Raw genomic sequence first — 20,579 nt, 5'->3', positions numbered from 1 at the left:
TCGCGTGACCGTACACGTGAACGACTAGGCGATGGTGTCATAGCATGGGGCGAACGTATTCGCTCGCTATCGGGTCGCGGTGTGTCGGACTTCCTTGATTTGTCGCGCGCCCGTGTGAATGTTCTATTGGTTGTAATTCGGCTAGTGTGTATTAGTGTATGAAAGGTGCAATAAATGCCCTTTTGATTGTTTGCACTACTGGATTGTCGTTCCTTTGTCCCAAGAGTACATGTTTGAGACCCCACATCTGGCTGCCCAACGTGGACCTCTTGGGGCATCGGACGATAATTTTAACAGTTTTGCTCGGTTCGAGATGTTTCAACCGAAGCGTAGTCCTAGCGTGGATTTTGATCGCTAGTGTCGGCGGTGTGCTTTCTTGAGTGAGGCGACGGTTGCTGTAGCGTGTTTGAACTTTTCAACATGCTAAGCCTTTTCGCGAGTGTTTTGAAGTACACTCGTCGGTACGAGAGCCACGTGGTCTGCATCCTGGGAGAGCGAGGCCTAGCGCCCGCGGAGCATTGGCAAGCCTGAAGCGAGTGAGTACGGAAGCCTCGTGGGTGGTCCGAATTTCTTATGTAAATAGCTTCTTCTATATCTTTGACTTCGGAAGTCGAGGCTCAGGGAGCCGGGTGGCCGCGGGCCACGGGTGCCGCTACGGGCTGACTGGTATTGCGGCCTGGCACCGGGCGCTCCGACACCGTCTGGGACGGTGGGCGCCGTCAACTCGGATGCTGTGTGCACCGAGCGGAGTAGGACCACCTCACAGAGCTAACGTCTCTTCGCGGCTGCCTGTTCTTGTGTCCATTTTGGGTGTTGTTTTTTTTTTTTTTTGGATGCCGGTTCTTGTCAAAGTAGCGGCGCATTAGGCCTAAGGCTTAACAAAGCCGCCTGTCGCACGTTGAGGGACACAACCTGGTGGACCGTGGTGTTGAGGTGTCGCACATTGCTTCCCTCATTAGTTCGCCTAGCACGAATTGAAATTCTCGTTCGACTCAAGAAAGCAAGCTTTGTTCACGTGAACTTAGCATCTGAAATGCCACCCGAAATTTTTGCTAGCCGAATTGAACATCGTACCACGTGGGCGATGCGTATGCCGAATTCCTCTCCCTTGCACTACTTTAGTGTTTGTCGAGTGCGTTGAGTGTACGCAGCGTGAGCGGAGCCACCCCTGGTTTGCTGTCACCTGCACATCGTCAGCGCTGCTGCCCCGGACTACAATCGAGCTACCCCAGGCTTTGGAGATGCCTGTGGTCAATTCGGCGCAGCGACTTCGGCGGCCGCCAATGTCCGGCTCGCAACCCTCGGCGGCTGGGAAAAGAGCCGGCAGTCACCAACGGCTACTGCGGCTCTAGTCGGCAGGGCGCGAGCGACGCTTGCTCGTGCCGACTTCTGCGTCGCCGTTTCCGGAGTCCTGGGCTGGAGTCGTGCCATCGAATCTGCCGACGTGGTGCTGTGACCAACGGATGCCAGCGGTGAACCCCAGAGTCAATGTCGGCTCGCACGTTGTGGATAATGCGTGGACATTTACTCGGCGGCGCCACTGTCGCATGTACTAACTTTTGTTCGCGACGCGCGCGTTGATAGGCCTTGTGACATGTTTCGCCGGCGTATGTGTAGTGATTTAAGGTTGGGGGGATGTGGGAATGCGCGACTCTCACGCGTCCCCTGACGTTGTTTTCCCCGCATGTCTCCTGTAGTCCGGCTTCTCTGCGTGGCTACCGGCGGTGGTTGCGGCGCGTTGCGAGAGATGGCGCTAGTGTCGCGATGCTAACGCCACCGAAACGCCGGGGTCACTTGGGAGAAAAAGGTCGGAGGCGCTCGCTCTTTGGCTGGGGATCGGCGACCAACACGTACGAACGCTTCGCCCGTGCGCCGGCCCGCTTCGCGCGACCGTCGCGCGAGGCTTAGAGCGGGACACCGGTATGGACGAACACGGATCGTTCGAGCGCGCCACCGTTCGCGTGACCGTACACGTGAACGACTAGGCGATGGTGTCATAGCATGGGGCGAACGTATTCGCTCGCTATCGGGTCGCGGTGTGTCGGACTTCCTTGATTTGTCGCGCGCCCGTGTGAATGTTCTATTGGTTGTAATTCGGCTAGTGTGTATTAGTGTATGAAAGGTGCAATAAATGCCCTTTTGATTGTTTGCACTACTGGATTGTCGTTCCTTTGTCCCAAGAGTACATGTGTGAGACCCCACAGCATATACGTCAATTTTTCCAAGGCATTTGACCTAATTGATCATACCATCCTTCTTAGCAAATTAGAAAACTATGGTGTGCGTGGAACAGCGCATGCACTTCTAGAATCCTATCTTTCAAATAGGACACAATTCATATATACAATGAAACATCTGCAAGGAAGCCGGTAGTTGTTGGTGTGCCACAGGGAAGCATTCTAGGGCCACTCTTATTTTTGATTTACATAAATGACATTGTACACTGCACAGACAACGCAACATTTGTCTCGTATGCTGATGACACGACAGTTTTTATTACAGGGAATTTGGAAACAGAGATAGAAGCGTCTGACCTAGATGCCTGGGCCTCAGTGAATTCTTTAAAAATAAACCCTTCAATAACACAAGTTATTTTGTACACGCCTAAAGGAAAAACGCTGACAAAGAAGCTGAATTTATTTCTGGGCTCTTAACAGGTAGAGATGGCGGATTATGTTAAAACCCTTGGAGTACATTTTTGAAAGCACCTTACATGGAATATACATGTTGAAAACCTCCATTCAAAGATGTCATCTGCCATTGGTGTCCTTGCCTGTACGCGATGTATTCTTCCTACAAAAGTGAAGATTATGATCTACAATGCATTAGTGTCCTCTCTATTGCAGTACTGCAGCATAGTGTGGTGTACTACTGGTGTAACAAATTTGCACGAGCTGTATTTGCTGCAGAAAAGAGCCATACGACATATTGCTGCTGTGCATTATGCTTCTTCTACAAAACTTCTTTTTGCAAAGTTCGAAATTCTTCAAGTGTTCTGTTTATATAATTATAGGCTGATGTGTTATAAAGCTTTTGTTAAGTATGGTACCGATACCATAATTATTCTTGCTAAGTTAAAAGTAAACACAAGTGTTCGTCTAACCAGGCACAAAGAAATGTGGACTGTACCCACCCCTAGAACTACTTATGATGAACAATCTTTGTCCTACAAGCTACCTTCCCTGTTAAACTTATTAAACCATGAAGATTTTGATCCTTCGTGTAATCAAAATTGTCTCATTAAACACTTTGCCCAGTCCATTTGTTTTCAGGAATAGTACATCCTTTCGAATTTTTTGTCCCTCTTCTTGTCGATCGCTGCTTTTTATGTTCATGCCATTTAAAGCCTATGAAAATGAGCTCTATTGTTTCGCACCTTGTTACAAAATTTTGTGTTACACGATGTTATTTATGTAATATTCGTCGATTTATGTGAACTCTTCGTGCATGACTGACCGTCATCCTGCTGTTTTGCCAACTGTAACGGGGTCGGGACCTCGACAAGCTGTTCAAGCTTTTAGTCCCGTACTCCTCCTATCCAAAGGAAATAAAAGTTGATTGATTGATTGATGTAGAGTGAAATCAACCCTACCACTCTGCCTGGCTATCAGACCTGACCATGGATCATAGAGTTAATGGGTACTTTCAGTCATCCAGCATAACGAACAGTCTCAAGAGACATCACTGCAGCAGCTAGACTGTTGTTCCCGAACTACTAAGGCTATGCGCTTTTCATTATGAGGACTCATCATAATGCAGAAACTCAACACCTTAAATCTTTAGGCTAGGGAAAAAGAGAGAGGTGAAAGAACATGTAACAGACACACAGAGTCAAGCTGACAAGTATGAGTAGGCCCACTAGAAAATTCATACTGCACTATGTCATAAGTGTTCCTTGCTACAGCTTATAGGTTCAGATTCACTTTTAGCTCAAAATACACTTTATCTTCACACTAGAAAAAGACTGAGTGCACAAGAAGTTAGCATGGAAAAGCAATGGGAAAGTTGGTTGTTAGGGTGCACAAATGTAAGCAAGAGTTCATGCAACATCTGCACATAAAAAAGTGAAAATGGCCAGAAAATAAGGCTGTAGGATAACACACCTCCTGATTGGCTCTGCGACAAAGAAAGCCTAGTGTGAAGACTCCAAGCAGTGGGCCACCCACCACTCCAAAGATCATGAAGGACGCCTGCAGAACACCGCCTAGCTGCTCCACCACACCCGTCAGCAGTACACACAGGACGCCAAAGAAGAAAGCTGCAAAACCAAACAGAGAAAGAAGCATGGACTATGATAAACGGAAGGTGTCTTTCTGTTGTCCTGGGTGTTTCACGTGTGCTACACTGTACAGAGTAGAATCTGTACAAAGTAAAATAGAACCCGGCCTCACCAGAGCTGAACTGGAAATGAGGGGGGGGGGCATGTATTCGGCAGTATTTGATCAATTCTAACAAGCCCCCGAATCAAAAGTGAGCCGACTTTATGTGTGTCCACAGGAGAAAACTAATGCAGAAATGACATTAAAGCTCCTAAACAGAGTAGAAATTTGACATGCACCCGATTTTTTGGGTCAAAAATGGTCAAGGGTGTAGACCTACACCATGTTTGCAAACAATGGTAGGCACTGTCCATATATTCTAGGCCCTATAGTGTCGTTGGGCAAGCTCTGCCCACATTCGCTGCCCCCGCTTGCACGCTAAGATGGTGTTTTCTTTAGAGGGGTAGCCGAACCCATGATTTGAATATGAGGCACGCAGTATTGGAGGACTCCAGATTAATTTCACTGTCTGGGCTTCTTCAACGTGAATCCAATGCACATTCTTGCATTTCGCCCCCATCGAAAAACAAGATGGTAGGCCTAGCTCTCTGACCGCTGCAATGACGGCCGACGGCACCTGCAATCTGGTCACCACTCATCATAGTGCGCTTATTTTTGACCACACAATTAAAATGGGTTTAAATAAATTGGTTTTCTCATTGTCCTCAGTACGAATTGCAAACGAAACATAGCACTTGCAAGCCACCCAAGCTGCCTCGCTGAGATGATCAGTAAAAGATGATCCGTCTGCGAAACGAAATGCCGTCACATTGTTGCTCGCGATCACGGCAGTGGTTTAGTACTGGGTGCTGCTTTATAAAACATGCGCACATTCGATATAATTTTGTTCTGTTAAGTGCTATTTCATGTGAAAACAAGCTGTGGTCAATTTCTATGTTGCTGAAATACGGCGATGGAAGCGATCGCCTCGATAGGGTGATGGGAACAGCCAGGTACAAGTCCTACGGCGACACCGGCTGTATAAGTCAGCGCAATCTAGCTGTTGGCCGCTGACATCCGATTGCTCCAACTCTGCAACTCTGGCATTTTATTTCGTGGGCAGAAATTATTTAACATGTTTAGGCACGTTTATGACATCCCCACTGCAATTAACGCAGTTGTGACCATGCTGCCTGCATATGTGAACGTGTGATAGGCTACCTACACTGCAGGTGGCTCAATTCCTAGAGATGAAAGTAAATTTGAATGTGACGTGCTTCGAGGTGCATCTGCTCGCTCGACCTACATTCAAGGCTAATCCTAATCTAGCTTTCCCACAGTGTGGCAAGGGGTTATAATGACACACTATTAACGATCTTAAGATCTTACGTTGGCTAATGCACATCACACAAAATGTTTGGTGCATAATGAATGATCTGGTATCAGAATCAAACTTTCGCTTTTTACCACGGCGGCACATTGCTTTTAATAGTTTTCATCAACAGGAAACCTATGAAAACTTGAGCCTCTTGCGTATTTCGCTGCAACGCAGCTTGTCGGCATACTGCATTTCCTTCGTTGTAAAACCATAGAATAAAGACCTTACACATAGAACCGCAAACGCACCCGCGAAACCCAGCGGCTACTGAGGTACGCACAGCAGACTGCCTATAGTGCGAAACTAACTTCCGACGACAGCACCACAACATTTTCGTGACGTGGCGCCATGGTGTAGGTCTATAATATGCATTGCACAATGGCGGTCGGTTTTCTGAAGTCAGCTTCACCTCAGGGTTTTTCAATGCTAACTTCGCCGCAGTACACCCGTTTTATGCAGTAAAGCATCTGAACTCCATAAAGATGGTTTTGGTTTCGTATCCGATTGCAGCATGCAAGAAATTTTCGGCCCAATCTTGTTAAAAAAAAGGTGTGCGCTAGAATTGGGTACAAACCATAATGAGACACTGTGCGCAATCGTTATTGCTTGAAAAAGATTCTTAGGGCAGGCTGAAAATAGGAGTTTGACAGCAGACAATGTGTCGATCTTAAATGCATTCACCATCCCCTAAGCTCCACCAAGACAGACGCTGCCGCAAAGAGGTCACTATTTGGGTCACCATAGGGGTCAGGCACATGTGTGCTGACAGATCAAGTTCAAATTATCCGGTGAAGGCCAATTTTAGGATTTATATAACGAAACCTTGGGCCCATAGAAAATGCATGGGCACCGGTTGGAATTAGTGTTGTACGAAACAGCGTTCCTGGAACTAGTTCCTTTTGGGAGGAACGGAGGAACGCCACCGTTCCGTTAAGGGTCGGTGGAACTGTAACGGTAACTCGTTATTTTTATGAAGGAACGGCAGAGGGAACGGCGTTCCTTCTGTAAACGCTCCACGGCATTGAACAGACGCACGTAACGCAGCACATCATGCAGGGCGGATGGGCGACCACGTGAGGCGCAAAGAACTACCGCTTGCCTGTCACGTGACTATGGTTTATTTTCTTTCGTGAGTTCTCCGTTATATTTGTTGTTTTTATGACTAGGCTTCAAGATTATCCCCTCACGCTCCCTCCTATAGTTTCTTTCCTCCATGCCGGCCTGTCGGACACCAACATCGAGATGTAACTCTTGCTGAGTTTAAACAAAGGCCTTTACTAAATTGCGAATATGTATTCTGGACATTTTTTTACCACTCATACTGCAATATTGCACATGCACTCATTACATGCCTATGTATTGTTCCTTTCTTCTGCAAGAAATTTAATTATTTCCTCCTAAGACCTCTTGTACAATACAATGCACATTGCCCTCAACTTTTTTTCGAAATTCACTCGGAAGTGATTACGTAAAATATTCACTCTGGGTATGAAGTACGGTGCATGTGTAACTGTAAAGAAGTGGTTTACTCATATTCTTGTCATCCGCTTTCGAGACATTTGACAATAAATTGGTCTAGACTTCTGTGTCGTCCCAGACGGCCAAAAGCAACCTCGAGGTGTTTTTCGAAGTCACCGAAATTGCGTGAAAATACCGGACGCAGCAGCAACATGGCAATGTATTACACGTAGTTCCATCTTCGTCTCAGCATTTAAACAATGAAATGAAGATTTTACCACAGCTAACATGAGGAGATGATGGAGATAGTCATTTTTTTTTTCCCACACATGGAGACGGAGCTTTTGACATCTATCCGTGGTATACAAATTTTTAAAAATTGTTTTTCAAGTTCAAGACATAACAGTAGACAATAAAAGCCATCTTGAAGAGCGATTAAGTTCCATTGTTGTGCTCGGGTCTCAGGAGGATACTGGTGCATGTGAGTAACCTTCTATTTTCCTATCTGAAGCGCAGTATCCTGACTGCGCATTTGAAGACCGAAGTGGAAAGTGCCACATGTGTTGGCACTTGTAATAGACGAGCACCAAAGTTGCAGTTAGACATGTCTGGGGTATGTCCGGTGCTCCCTGAAAAAATTCGTCTCGGAGCATTTCTTTGGATTCTTTTTATCTCCAGATAATCTGCCGCCGGCGATGTTCAAATTCGTATAATATACGTAGTTCGATACGAGTTTTAAATGGCTCACTTTATTTCGCCTCAGGATTATGCGACACTATATATCAATTTAAAAAAATCAAATGTAACGTTAATGTAACGACACATTCGAATGTTTGAAGTGTAACTAGAACGCGTCCCTTTCGCATTAAAGGAACTTGTAATGGGAACTCGTTCCAAAATTGGGAAGGAATGAGGAACGAGCTTTCATTCCTGTTTTAGAGGAACATGTACAACACTGGTTGGAACCTTTGGTGGGCATCGAATTAACAGAAATATTAAGTTAACCAGAGTCGAATTAGCGTAAGTCTACTGTATAACAAAACTCATTGAGTATTCAACCTTTCATAACTTCTTGTCCATAGAACACCATGTATTTAGAATCTCAATACAGTAGAACCTAGGTAATACGAATCTCGCGGAGTTGTGTGAAATATTCGTATCACCCAAAATTCGTATCATCAAAACATACACAAAATTAAGAAAAAATGAATTTATTTTTAGCAGAAAAAATTCATAATAGTGGAACCCCGTTGATACGTTCGTTGCTGCTGTGTGTTTCCAGCTGCTACGTCGCGTTTTCGAGTTCGCGACCTAAATCCAACATTTACTTCCATGTATTAAGTACCCCTTGATATGTTGCCAATCTGTAATTTTCCTGCATCTTACGTTGCATTTGAATGTGGCGGTCACATAAATTTAGCGGTGCAGCCAGCTAGTATGTTGTAACAAGCGGCCGGCACGTTGCCGATACGGCGCAGCCATGCTGGCGCCGTATCTCGAAAGCGATCTGCGATGAGCGCAACGTGCACGCCCGCGCGGGCCTCCACTTCAAGACGATCTGCAATGTTGACAAAGTGCGCCTAGTACCGGATGCCTTAGTATGCGCATTGCTTTCGACGTTTAGTTCGCGTTTAAACGAGAGACAGTCGCTGCTGCCGCATTTCCTTACTCCAATGTTTTGACAGCGAACTCCCGCGGTCATCGAGCGAGATGGGTTCGTTTTTACCTGTGCGCGTGTGACACCGTGCTTGTTAATTTAGTTAGTAAGCGAATGTTTACAAGCTAATACGGCTGATAAAACTACAGTGCAGACCACTTGTAACCTAACCGCTTTTAGCGCGGGACCGGTTATAGCGTGGGTTTTTTTGACCACTGATATATCTCCCATAGAACTCAATGTATAGGCGAACCGTTTATTGCGTAGGCGCACGAAGCAGAATACCGGTTATAGCGCGGCTCTTTTAAGCGCGCGACCATGAAATGAGCACGGCCTGCACGGCTGCACGGTTGCCGGGCGCACAAACGCGGAGGAGTGGGAGCGCGGGCGCGCGCGTGGAGACCAGCGGCAAAAAGCGAAACAAAAAGTTGCGGTTTCCCGCGAAAGGCAAAGCATCAATTGCAATAGCAAATTTACCAGTAGAGTATATGGAGTAAAGATAGTAGTTTTATCGCCTGCATAAACTTGGACACATCCGCTTACTAACTGAATTAACAAGCATGGTGTCAGCGCGCACAAGCAAACATGAATAGATCGCACTCAATGACAGCAGACAAGCACTGTAAAAACGCTGACGTGAGCAAACACGGCAGGAGCAGCGACCGAAGGTTCGTGTGGTCTATCGCTTCAACGGAAACTGAGCGGCGAAAGCACAGCGCATACAAAGGTCAGAGCCGTGTGGAGATCGCTTTCAAGATTTTTCTTTATTCTTTATTCAGACATATCCCCGCTTAGCCCGAAAGCGTTACAGCAGGGGGGTTACACACATAAAAAAAATACATCTTGATTCACACTGCACACCTGTCCACATGACAGCCGATTCCACTGAGCGATAGCTTTAACAAAAAAGGAATTGGCATACAGGAATTGGATACGGTGCGCGCGACATCCCTCAGGCGCACAAAGTACGCAGTGACTTGCAGAAAGCCGCGCCCCCTCCCTCCCGCGCTGCCTTCACGCTTTCCTCATTTCGCGTGGAAGCTTGAGTCGCAAAGTTCCCCTCATGCCCGGTTGCAAGATACGCATTGAGCTAAACGTCGCTTCCCCTGCCTCCCTCCCATCCCCCCATGGCCTTCCGCACGACGAGAGTCTTCGCGTTTGTTCTTCACCGTACGTTCGCTCTCCGTGAAAGCACGCGTCTCTCGAGCGCTTTCATTCACACATACAGCATACGGCATACAGCAGCATACAGCTTTTCTTTTTTTTTTTCGTTTCTTTTTTTTTTTTTTTCAGGAGTGGGAGCGTGGGCACATGCGTGGAGACCAGCGGCGAAAAGCGAAACAATAAGGAGGAGAAGGGTGGAAGACTTTGGAGGAAGGAGGGCGCGTGTTTTCATCATTATAGCAGCGTCCAATCAGGGTGCGCGGAGTTCGGGGTAGAACGGTAGGGCATTCTTTTTTTTTTTTTTTTCACAAGTGGGAGCGTGGGCGCGCGCGTGGAGACCAGTCTCCAGACGAAAATAACAGGTTCTTGCTGTGTTGCGATTGTGTTGCATGTATGTGTGGGGGAAATATGTAATAAATTGTGTTTGAAAGGTGGGTTTGCCCATTTGGTATAAGCAAAAGCCGAAAAAAGCATGCTTTGGTTATAACGCGGTACCGCTTATAACGTGGATTTTTACAACTCCCACGACTTCCGTTATAAGCGGTCTACACTGTACTATCCTTACTTCTTACAGCTGTCTACTAATTTGCTATCGCAATCGTTGCCTTGCCTTTCGGGCAAAACTGCAACTTTCTTTTTTTTCCCCCGCAGTCCCTGGAAAAGCATATCAACGGGGTTCTCCTATCCGTGCGTGCTTTCTTCTTCCCGAAATTGTCAACAATCGCCTTCTGGAAGGCGTAAAAGTGTGCGCGCGTGATCTCGTGAATGTTTTCGCAAGCCACTAAACGCCTCAGCACATCGAGTGCAGGGAGTGGCCGTCGTGGCTGCTGCCGTGGTCATCGTTGCTGCAGCGGTCCTCGCCTTCTTTCCCGCTGGTCAAAGCATCTGCTGGCTGTGATGTGGTCCGGTCCGTTCGACGTGGGGACCAATGAGATTACGCAGCCACGTGACGTAGCCGGTTGCTTGGCGACTATGGATCCTGCCCAGATGCTGCTGTGCCGGCTAGTCTGTGTCGGTCGCTCCGCTAGCTCGGCCACCTCCGCTGCTGTTGCTCACGCATTCGTATGATCCGCAGCGACGCAGCAACGCGCTCGTAACAGCCGATGTTTTTCGTATTAAGAGCAATGTATTTCGGCCGGGGAATGTTACGAATTCGTGTCACACCAAAATTCGTACAAGCCATGATCATATCAGCGGGGTTTTACTGTATAATGAAGTGTGTCTATACACGATTTCAGTGTAACGAAATTTCACTGCCACCTTGAAGGAATACAGAGAAAGGGGAATATCCCGTGGACGCAGATGGTCAAATGGTTAAATTACATGCCGAACACACCTCTCAAATCGTGCACCACAGAGTGACCACCGAAACGGAGCAGCTTCATGTTCCATATAAAGTCTAAGTGCAATAGGATCCTAACGCGCCCTCATGCGATAGCATCCTATTGAACCTTTACTTTATCTCACCTTTAGGTGCGAGTTAAAGCGTGCGAGTGAGCCGAGAAGGATGGTGGCTTGATGTGCACAGTCTTCCCATGTAAGCAAAGGAAAACAGGGGGAGGGGAGCGAGCTCGCAGTAATGCAATCAAGCGTGTGAGGGGAAAGAATGGGGGGGGGGTTGGCATAGCATCTCCTTTTCTAGCGCAGTCATGGCTGCGCATAGCTGTTGGCGTGGCTGAGCGCATACACAGCCCACGCACCCTGTTTTAGAGGTAACCTGCAGCATGTGCAAGATGAGGTAATCTGGCGCATTCAGATATGGTGGGGCATCACGTGCGCAGTCTTCTGGAGCGTTTAGTACAGGAGGTTGCGTAGTCTCGAATTTTGAAGACGCGTTTAAGCGAGAGACAGACGAAGCAATCGCTCCTTGCTGCCGCCACTTTTGATGATAGCGTCATCCCACTGCGGGCGATGCTATCAACCGGGGGACAGTGTGAACGCAAAAACGTAGTTGACTTCGCTTTATTCATATCGCCGATGTGAAGATATCGTCAGCACGGCATCAAATCCTCTCTCTCATTACCGTCTCTCAAATTCAATAAAATTAAATTTTCTGATTCAAATTTGCTTTTTTCAATTGCCCAATAACTTTTGCAGCCCTTCCATGTAGGAAAAATGTATTGCAACTGTACTTATTTGCATAAAATGTCGAATTTCAATGCAACAAAATTTCGATATAACTAAGCAAATTACTGATTTTACCGAATTCATTATATCGAGGTTTAACTGTACTTTGAAATCCATGATGTCACAATGATGTAGTGGAGCTGCAATTATGCTGTAAAATTGAAGAAAGGAATGTATAGGCTGAGACGTAGTGTTGCTCCTCTTCCCCACACACAGTGTAGTCCTGTGCACATGCATTCACTGTATCCTCAAGGCATCTTTCAAAAGACATCTTATATAACAAATAATAAATTAACAAATTTCACATTTCTGCACATGAAGTCATGTTATCATAATTAAGCCCATTAAAAGAGCCTAGTAAAATGAACTTACGTAGGGCTAAGCCAACTTAACTGCATGTAAAGCACACGTGTAAGAGTACTCACCAAGAACTTTGAGAATGAGAGATGCGTGCTTGTCATAAGTCTTTTGGGAAATGCAAAATGGCCGCACGAAGTCCTCCAGCAAGACAGCCGCCAAGGAGTTTACTGCTGACGAGACTGTGCTAAGAGCTCCGCTGAAAATACCAGCCACAAAGAGCCCAGGCAGGCCTTGGACTCCTCCCAGGTAGAGCATCACAAAATAGGGCAGCACCTAATGGCGACAAAAACAAACATAAAAGCATGTTAATCGATTCCTAGAAGTCCATTTGACTTGCAGTTCAACCCAGTTCAGTGTTGGTTCTCGCTGAACCAGCGCTGAAGTGTCCCAGTACCCCCTGCACGAGCTCTTCGGCGAGCTCGAGAAATGCTGAAAAACTCATCCTGCACAGACTGTGAAGCAAACAGTGACATGAAAATGCCACAGTGCTGATCTGGAGAACTGCAGCACCTGCTGAACTAGTTCATGAGGCAAGGTCGAACCAAATGAACATTATTACGCACCACTGCACACTAAGTGATCAATGACATTGAATACTAAACAATGCTAAATGGTGTCCGACACACAACTGATCATTGCAGTAGTACCACTTGCCATTATACCCAAATGCCCATTCCACACCAAGGAAAATTAGAACAGCTAAGTTCACCTTTATTTCTGGCCATAGAGGATACATTTGTACAAAAATAAAATAAATAAATATGAAACAGAAAACAAAAAATATTACTTGAATAAGAAGTTACTGCAGTAATTTATCAGTAATTGATTCACCGAAACCTCACAACTGGAAACTTGGTCAAAAATGATACTATGGGCTTTGTGTTAATTTTCCCGTGCTTATATCGGAATTATTAGGTATCAGACTCAGCTTAGCAAAAATGATATGTTGAGCTTTGCGGGGTTAAAGTAGCAATACAGAGAACTCCAGATCAGAAAAATTTGGCAAAATAGGGCTTTGTGAATCAACAGAACCACTACTACATGTATAGCATGTTCAATTTACCAATGATTTCCTGTTACTGCTATGGCAAGGTTGTCCAGATATAAAATGAAAAAACTTTTCTTGTTCAATTTAGTTCTATCAATATGCAACAACAACCTATTCGTCCACTGTTAATGCTAATTATAGTTGTTACAATCTCACAATGGCAAATGACACAGCACTAGTAGCTAACATCATTCAATCTGCAAGTCAGTAGCACAATGCAACTCTTAATATTCTGCCACTCAAATGCAGTTGCTGATGCTGGTGATTACAATTCAAAGTTGTAGCACAAGTTCACTTGTGCTACAATTCTGTGTTCTCGGTGTCATGTATTCAAGCCCACGAAAAGTGTCGCTGCATGTATGCCCACAGAGGCAGACTGCATCAGAAAGATTAGTGTGAAATAAAGTGCCATTTGCAATATTGTTCCGGCTTTCAATAGGCCACCTTGCATTTTTGCACTCGGAGAAGCAACTTTCAATGAGCCAGTGACACACGCCACCCTAACGCAGCTGTTGCACAAAGTCTCCTTGCTCAGTGAAATGTCAGCAACAGTGAAGGACGGGCAAATCACGCTTAATTTGCTAGTACCACACAAAATAAGTTCCTACTGCAGCAACTTGTCAAAACGGACTGCAAATATTTCAAGGGACACTAAAAAGAAACGCTAAACAAGTTTAGACTGATAAAGTAATTGTTTTAAAACTCGATTTCCGTTACTATCGCTTTATTGTAGGGGTGTGTAAGTATCAAAATTTTCAAATACGAATTGAATACGAATACTTAGCTTCGAATATCGAATCGAATATCAAATAATGATATGCACATGCATTTATTAGCAAGTTAGGTTAATTTGTTACGTTGGAACATTGCAATTATATTGTCAATGTTAAATAACTAGACTAGTAAGCAGTTATACTAACACATTGTCTATTTGGCTCATGTTCACTTGGAAAATTTAGTAATTCACACTAGCTGTCTTTGCCAGCCTGTACCTTATTATACCACATCAAATGCCCATAAACTCACGAGGCATTTGACCCTGGGCCAGTTGTCACTCATCACACAAGCTGTCAAGCAGTAAGCTTGACAGCGAAAAAAAAAAAAAAAGCACTGCAAAAAGAAAAAGAAAAGAAAGAAAAAATGTTGCAGTTTTGCCAGAAAGGCGAAGCATCAATTGCGATAGCAAATTAGTAGACAACTATACGAACTAAGCATAGTAATTTTATCAGCTGTATTACCTTTTAAACATTTGCTTATTAACTAAACTAACAAGCACGGTGTCACGCGCGCACAGGTAAACATGAACACATCACGCTCGATGATTGTGGGAACTCTGTCAAAACGCTGGTGTGACGAGGTGCGGCAGCAGCAGCGAGTGAATTGACCTTCATGCCATCTCTCGATAAAGCGCGAATTAAACGTCGAAAGCACAGTGCATACGAAGCTACCAGCACTAGTTGTACTTTGTCCACATCGCAAATTGCTTTCAAGATCGCGCCCCGTGCCTCGCGCCCCGCATGACCGCGATAGCAGCTGCTGCTATCGCAGCGTCAACACAATATTGTAACAAGGAGAGCGAGAGGTAAAATATGTATTTACAGAAGCCTATATATATATATATATATATACACATACAACAGGCAATATGGCGAAATCCACACATGAGCCGAGGTGCGCCTTCATAGTCTTTCGTTGCGTCCTCGTTCGCATGCTTGGGCAACGGTCCCGTGACAATATCGCCCCAATATTCTTAGATTAGATAGAAACAAAAGCTAAGAAACGCGTTTCCTTCCGCACAGCCAGCAATATATTCGATTTTATTCAAATATTCGTATCCAACCCAATATTAAAATATTTTCGAACACAGTCGAATCTCGATAATTCGAACTCGAAGGGGCCCGAAAATTTGTTCAAATTAAAGGAAGGACATATTTTTGAAGTATTCGAGCACCATAGCACGATGCACGAACGGTGCGAGTCGTGAAATATTGCGGTGTGCAAGTGCATAAAGAGAGCAGCTGCCCACACCGGCCAACGCTCGGTTCCCGATAACGGCAGATAACGAAACTTCAGGGAGCGGACGGCGCCGGCATGGCACGCGCGTGGAGACCGTGGAATGTGAGGGAGGAGGGCGGCAGGGAAGCGGATTTGGCCTCGGCAACTCCTTTGCTTCGGTGGCTCCCCTCGCCCTCTCTCCGAACTCCCTCGCAGCTCTCTCACCTTCGATGGTCTCCACGCGCACGCCGCCATGCTGGCACCAGCATAGCCCGCTCCCTGAAGTTTCATTTTTTGCCGTTATCAGGAAGCGAGCGTTTGCCGGACTGGGCCTCCGCCGCCGCATTAAGGGGTCTCTCCAAAGCTTTTGCTCTATGGCGGTGTAGGAGCAATGCCGGTCGGAGGCGCCGCCGCGTAATTTGGAGCGCTGCTGAGAGCATTGTCGGTCCGCGGTATGTTCGAATTAACGGTCACAAATGTTTTCGCGTTCAAATTACTGAGCATTTTTGCCCACTGAAATACACATAACTTTGTCGGGACCACAGCGTCAGTTCGAATAAACCGGCAGTTCGAATTAAGCGTGTTCGAATTAACGAGATTCGACTGTACCTATTTTTCGAATCGAATACGAAATATTAAAAATATATATTCGATATAAAAACTTTTCGAATACACGCACATCCCTACTTTAAGGGGATAGGATACAAAAGTTGGCGGGTGGTTTTTTGCGTCGGAGCAAAAGTTGAACTGTTGAAAATGACGAATACAACAAGACGCTTTGAAACAAAGAACAAGAAACATCTTTTTTTTTGCGATTTTCTGTTGCACCTTGCCTCCAAGCGGCCGCCGGCTGAAGCTGAAATTTGAGGTCATAACAACCACCCACCCGCGTGCGTGCGCAGCCAAGGTCGGCCACAGCTGTCGCAGTGTTTCCGGGAGTGTCGGTCCCTTGCAGCGTTTGTTTAACCCCTTTCGGCGATCTTCGCACGTGGTCCGTCTGAAACGTTATCCTCGTTGGCGCTCCACGCAGGTGGTGCATCTTACATGCGCCTTCCTGCAGTCGTCGCTCGGTATTGACGCATTCGTCGCGGTGGAAGGAAATGCCCAGACATTGCTGTTATAATAGCATTGTCGGTCGTGACATGCCGTCGCACATGTTTCCCAGAGATGAGAAGGTGCGTAAACTTTGGATACCTGCCTTTCAGCCATCACACCCAGCCTGGAGACCTCTAAAAAATGACTTCATTTGCGTGGACCACTTCGTCGACGATGATTATGTGACCAGCCCGGCATGCCGCTCAAAAGGCAACGCCTAAAACCTGAAGCTGTGCCATCGGTCTTCTCACGAAAACGCAAGGCAGAAATGATCAGCGGCGCGTTTGAAAAGAGGAGGCGAAAAGATGTCGGTACTGTTTTCGTTCACTTCACTTGCAGCCTTCTTGAGCAGTGTGAGGGCGAGGCTGGAGCGAGATGCCCGAGGCTGGGCACGAAGGCAGTAATGTCTTTTAAAATGTTGGCAAAGCATAGCAAAATAATACAAGGCTAGCAGCGCACTGCGAGCGTGACTCACGAGATCAGTCCTACATGGCAGCGGGGCAGACACACAAACAGCACTGCTTCTCCACAGGTTAAAAGCGGGGAAAACTGGGTAGAACGCCAGACAGGTGCTGCCATCTGTCGGGCGGCTCGCGAAGTGGACGTGAGAGTCTTGGAGGTACTGATATCTCACAGCAGTTGCTCACGCCAACGGCATAAACTACTATTCAGTCATCCACGCACTGCTGAAGTACCCTGCAGCTGCCTCGCCTGCGTGCGCTCTTGAAAAAGCAAGTTTACATAGGAAATGATAAATAATTCTTGCACAAGTGTCTGGTGCAGAAAGAAATCTTCGCGCTACGGTTCGCGAAAACCTGACGGGCACTTCCACGGCCGCCTGCTTTTCTCGCTTGACGCGGAAGGCTCGTAACCGTAAGCGGTAATATTTCTTGCTAAGTTGGAATGGTTCTCGTCTCCAGACGTGAACTCATCTCTGGTAGAGGCACCAGAACTCGAATCCATGCTCGCGATGGCAGCGTCGGCGCACTTCGAATGACCACAGCCGGCCGGCTGGCTATCCGACGAGGGTGTCATGACGTCACGCCTTCCAACTCGTGCGGGTCGGGCGGCAAGGCGCGTGCTCACAAGAACGCCAAAAATAAAGCCATCGGCTGAAAAATGAGCTAAGTGACTACTTCTTTTCAGTGTAATCACACACTGAGAATTCATGTTCAGCATTTTCGTAAAATTTTAAGATTTCGTGTCCGTATCCCTTTAATGGGTTGACTATTTACACTTTCCTGTCGTCGAGAAAAGCAGCAGTTTTTGGGTAGTATAGAAAATACTTTTTTATGCGAAAGCGTCAAATGGCCCACTGACTGAAAAATCCAGCATCTCTCATCTGGAGCAGTGAAACGACACCTAAATTCCCATTGGCTGCGATGCCACGTCACGAGCTGCGCCTCGACAGAGCAGGGGCGAAAAAAGAAAACAACCTGCTGCCGCGAAAGGTGTTGTGTGAGGGAAGAGGTAATTGCCACGTTATCCTACTCTCAGTAGCCTGTGTTATCCGCTCGTTCCTTGTCCGCACAAGCTCTCGCCTGTGTTCTAACTGTGCCTCGGTAATCGCTATAAATAAATTAATGTATAAAAAGACAGAATAAATTCAAAAAGAAAAAAACATTGGTGGTAGCGAGTTTCGAACCTACGACCCCACGCTCAGAAGCTTAGTGTCCTATCCACTGGGCTAAACCAACGCTTCCTAGATAGCCTGTGCATTCTTCCTAGCTTCCTAGCCTGTGCATTCTTCTTAATGACGTCATGCTATTTAGATTGAAATTTCCATTGCCAAGACCAGCATGACGAATACGGTGACGTCAAAATTACCGCGGCTGACTTGGGAGCGGCATTAGATTCTATGGCAGTCAGGCAAAGTAGCATAACGTCACGGATCGAAGTGCACCAGCCTTGTGCTATCAGGAGGCGTTGGCCAAGCGTCTCAACGCACTTGCTTGCCCGTGAGGACTGCCGAGAGGCTTTCAACTGAACATTAATGCTTTCGCATTCACAACTCAAAAGAAGTGCTTAGATGTCCTCACATTTTTTTTTTCATTCCCAGAGCATGCTTGATACTAAAGTCCCAAACCATATGTTTATCAAAAAGAATTTTTTTTTAATTTTAAAAATACCTTAACAATAAATTTGTAAGAAAAAAGCCTCTTCTAACGGTAAGAGTGGCTTTTTCTTTTTGTACTGTGGAAGCTGTAGTAATACAGCTTCAATAATTTTTTTTTTCTCTTTTGTATCACTTTAATCTGCATTAACATGGGATGGCCATGGCTTCTGAAAGCACCGTTGGGTTATTTACTATTTCTAACTAAGGCCACTATCTTCTAGTGAGTCTTGCTAAACTAATCCTCAAATAAACATCGATTCATTATTGGTTGGGCATTTCTGACAAAGGAAATTGCTATCCAAGAGAGGGAGAAAAGCTCCCCATGCATTTTTACAACACCCCAAAGCGCTGCAGGCAATAAAAGCCATCACATGGCTGCTGTACTTAAAGGAAGAGACAAATCTCGGAAGCTAACAAGCTAGTGGTCGTAGTTTCAAATGACCCCTCCCAAGAGCGTTCTCTCTTTGGCAGCAGCCTGGAGGCACACAGCGTTAATCCCACCAGAGATAAGCAGTGACTGTTTCTGCTTTTGCACTTGCATTAGCAAGTGACAAAGGACCTATTCACCCGGCATTGTGCTTTTTCTTTCCCATCAGGAATCTGCACCTGTTTGGTCACGCTAGATAGCACTCAGTGGTGGCTCCATGAACTGAAAGCACTATTCAAGCCAAAAACAATTGGGAAAAATATTATTGGAAAAATGAGTTGTGGTTCCAGATTACACTCCCATGTAATCACACGTAACAGACGTTCTCATCAGTTATGTTCTAGTTGGCATTTCAGTTTATGTTGATGATACATGAAAATACAGAATGTGCTACATCTCCTTGCCTGAAGCAAACTAAAACAGAGCGTTTGCATTGGGTGCGTGGATGTAAGAAGTTTACATGATGGAACCACTCTCCAAGAAAGTCAACAAAACAGCTGAATTACTAATCAAAGAATACCTATGTCAGATTACGTTGCTAGAAAATGTCTAAAGAGTGCTATACAGTTGAACGCTTTCAAAATGTTTCTAAAGAGCTACAAGACAGATGAAAAATAATGAAGATATAGTAACCAATAACTGTACCACATGAACATCTTGATCAGATCACATAAATGCCCTATCAAGCATTACAAGAATGGCATCTACTTCAAAAAGCATTTATCTGGCAGTTTCTCCAAAAGTGATCATGCTTAATGAAATCAAACCACACGCTCTTGGCTCCTGCATCTAGACAGTACATCATCAACAGTGCATGAATGATATGGAATCGCAATTAAAAGTTTTCCTCATCAATTTTTCATGGTATGCTTTTTGCTTTTCATAGCTCTGCACAAAATTCACGACACATACAGAAACAATCTGTTTGTGGGTTTATGGACATTTTACAAGAACAATACTTCAGTAACAATATAATTGTAGTGGTGGAATAGCCATGCCATTGGCACCAAATTGTGCAAGCAGCAGACCTCTGCGCCCTCCTGCTCCAAAACTGCGTTTTAACGGAAAATTGCGCTGAGTGAGTGAGAGAGAAGCAAAAGAATGGAAGACTTGTGCCATTCATGCTGCCTTGCTAGTAACACTGCACCCAAAACCTAAAGCATGCCGTCATCATCATCTTGGACGTTAATGGTGCGTCCATAGCTGCGGTCACAGCTGATGCCGTCAGTCCTCAATTTGCTGTTTTCGCTCTTTTGCACTTCTCTCCGGCAAAGGTTCTAATGTACTGCCGCTGTAAAGTCTTGCTTGTACCATCTGTGCTGCAGTTCTGAATTCCTCGTATTAGCATGGCACAGAGCTTGCTCAAGGAGGCTGCGGGATCAAAATGCAGCCTCAGGTAATGTCTGATCGCACATTGTTTAGCATAGTTGTTGATGGTGCCACGTTAGTAATACCTTGTAATGAGTGCATTCAAACACTGGCACGTAATTTGCTA

At 45.7% G+C, this 20,579-nt stretch overlaps 1 protein-coding gene across 5 annotated transcripts in view; it reads right to left on the bottom strand.

Moving 5' to 3' along the window:
* Positions 1 to 20,579, bottom strand: part of LOC119443060 (putative sodium-dependent multivitamin transporter) — a 67,724-nt gene that overhangs the window by 13,630 nt on the left and 33,515 nt on the right. For all 5 annotated transcript variants that reach the window (XM_037708200.2, XM_049662561.1, XM_049662562.1 and 2 more), the window contains exons 8-9: positions 12,469 to 12,676; positions 4,104 to 4,258 (exon numbers count right to left, since the gene is read on the bottom strand). In XM_037708200.2, the coding sequence (XP_037564128.1) occupies positions 4,104 to 4,258; positions 12,469 to 12,676 (363 nt within the window). The remainder of the gene's footprint in view (positions 1 to 4,103; positions 4,259 to 12,468; positions 12,677 to 20,579) is intronic.

Source organism: Dermacentor silvarum, chromosome 2, assembly GCF_013339745.2.
Source record: "Dermacentor silvarum isolate Dsil-2018 chromosome 2, BIME_Dsil_1.4, whole genome shotgun sequence".
NCBI classification, from domain to species: domain Eukaryota; kingdom Metazoa; phylum Arthropoda; class Arachnida; order Ixodida; family Ixodidae; genus Dermacentor; species Dermacentor silvarum.
This window is presented reverse-complemented; position numbering and strand designations above follow the sequence as displayed.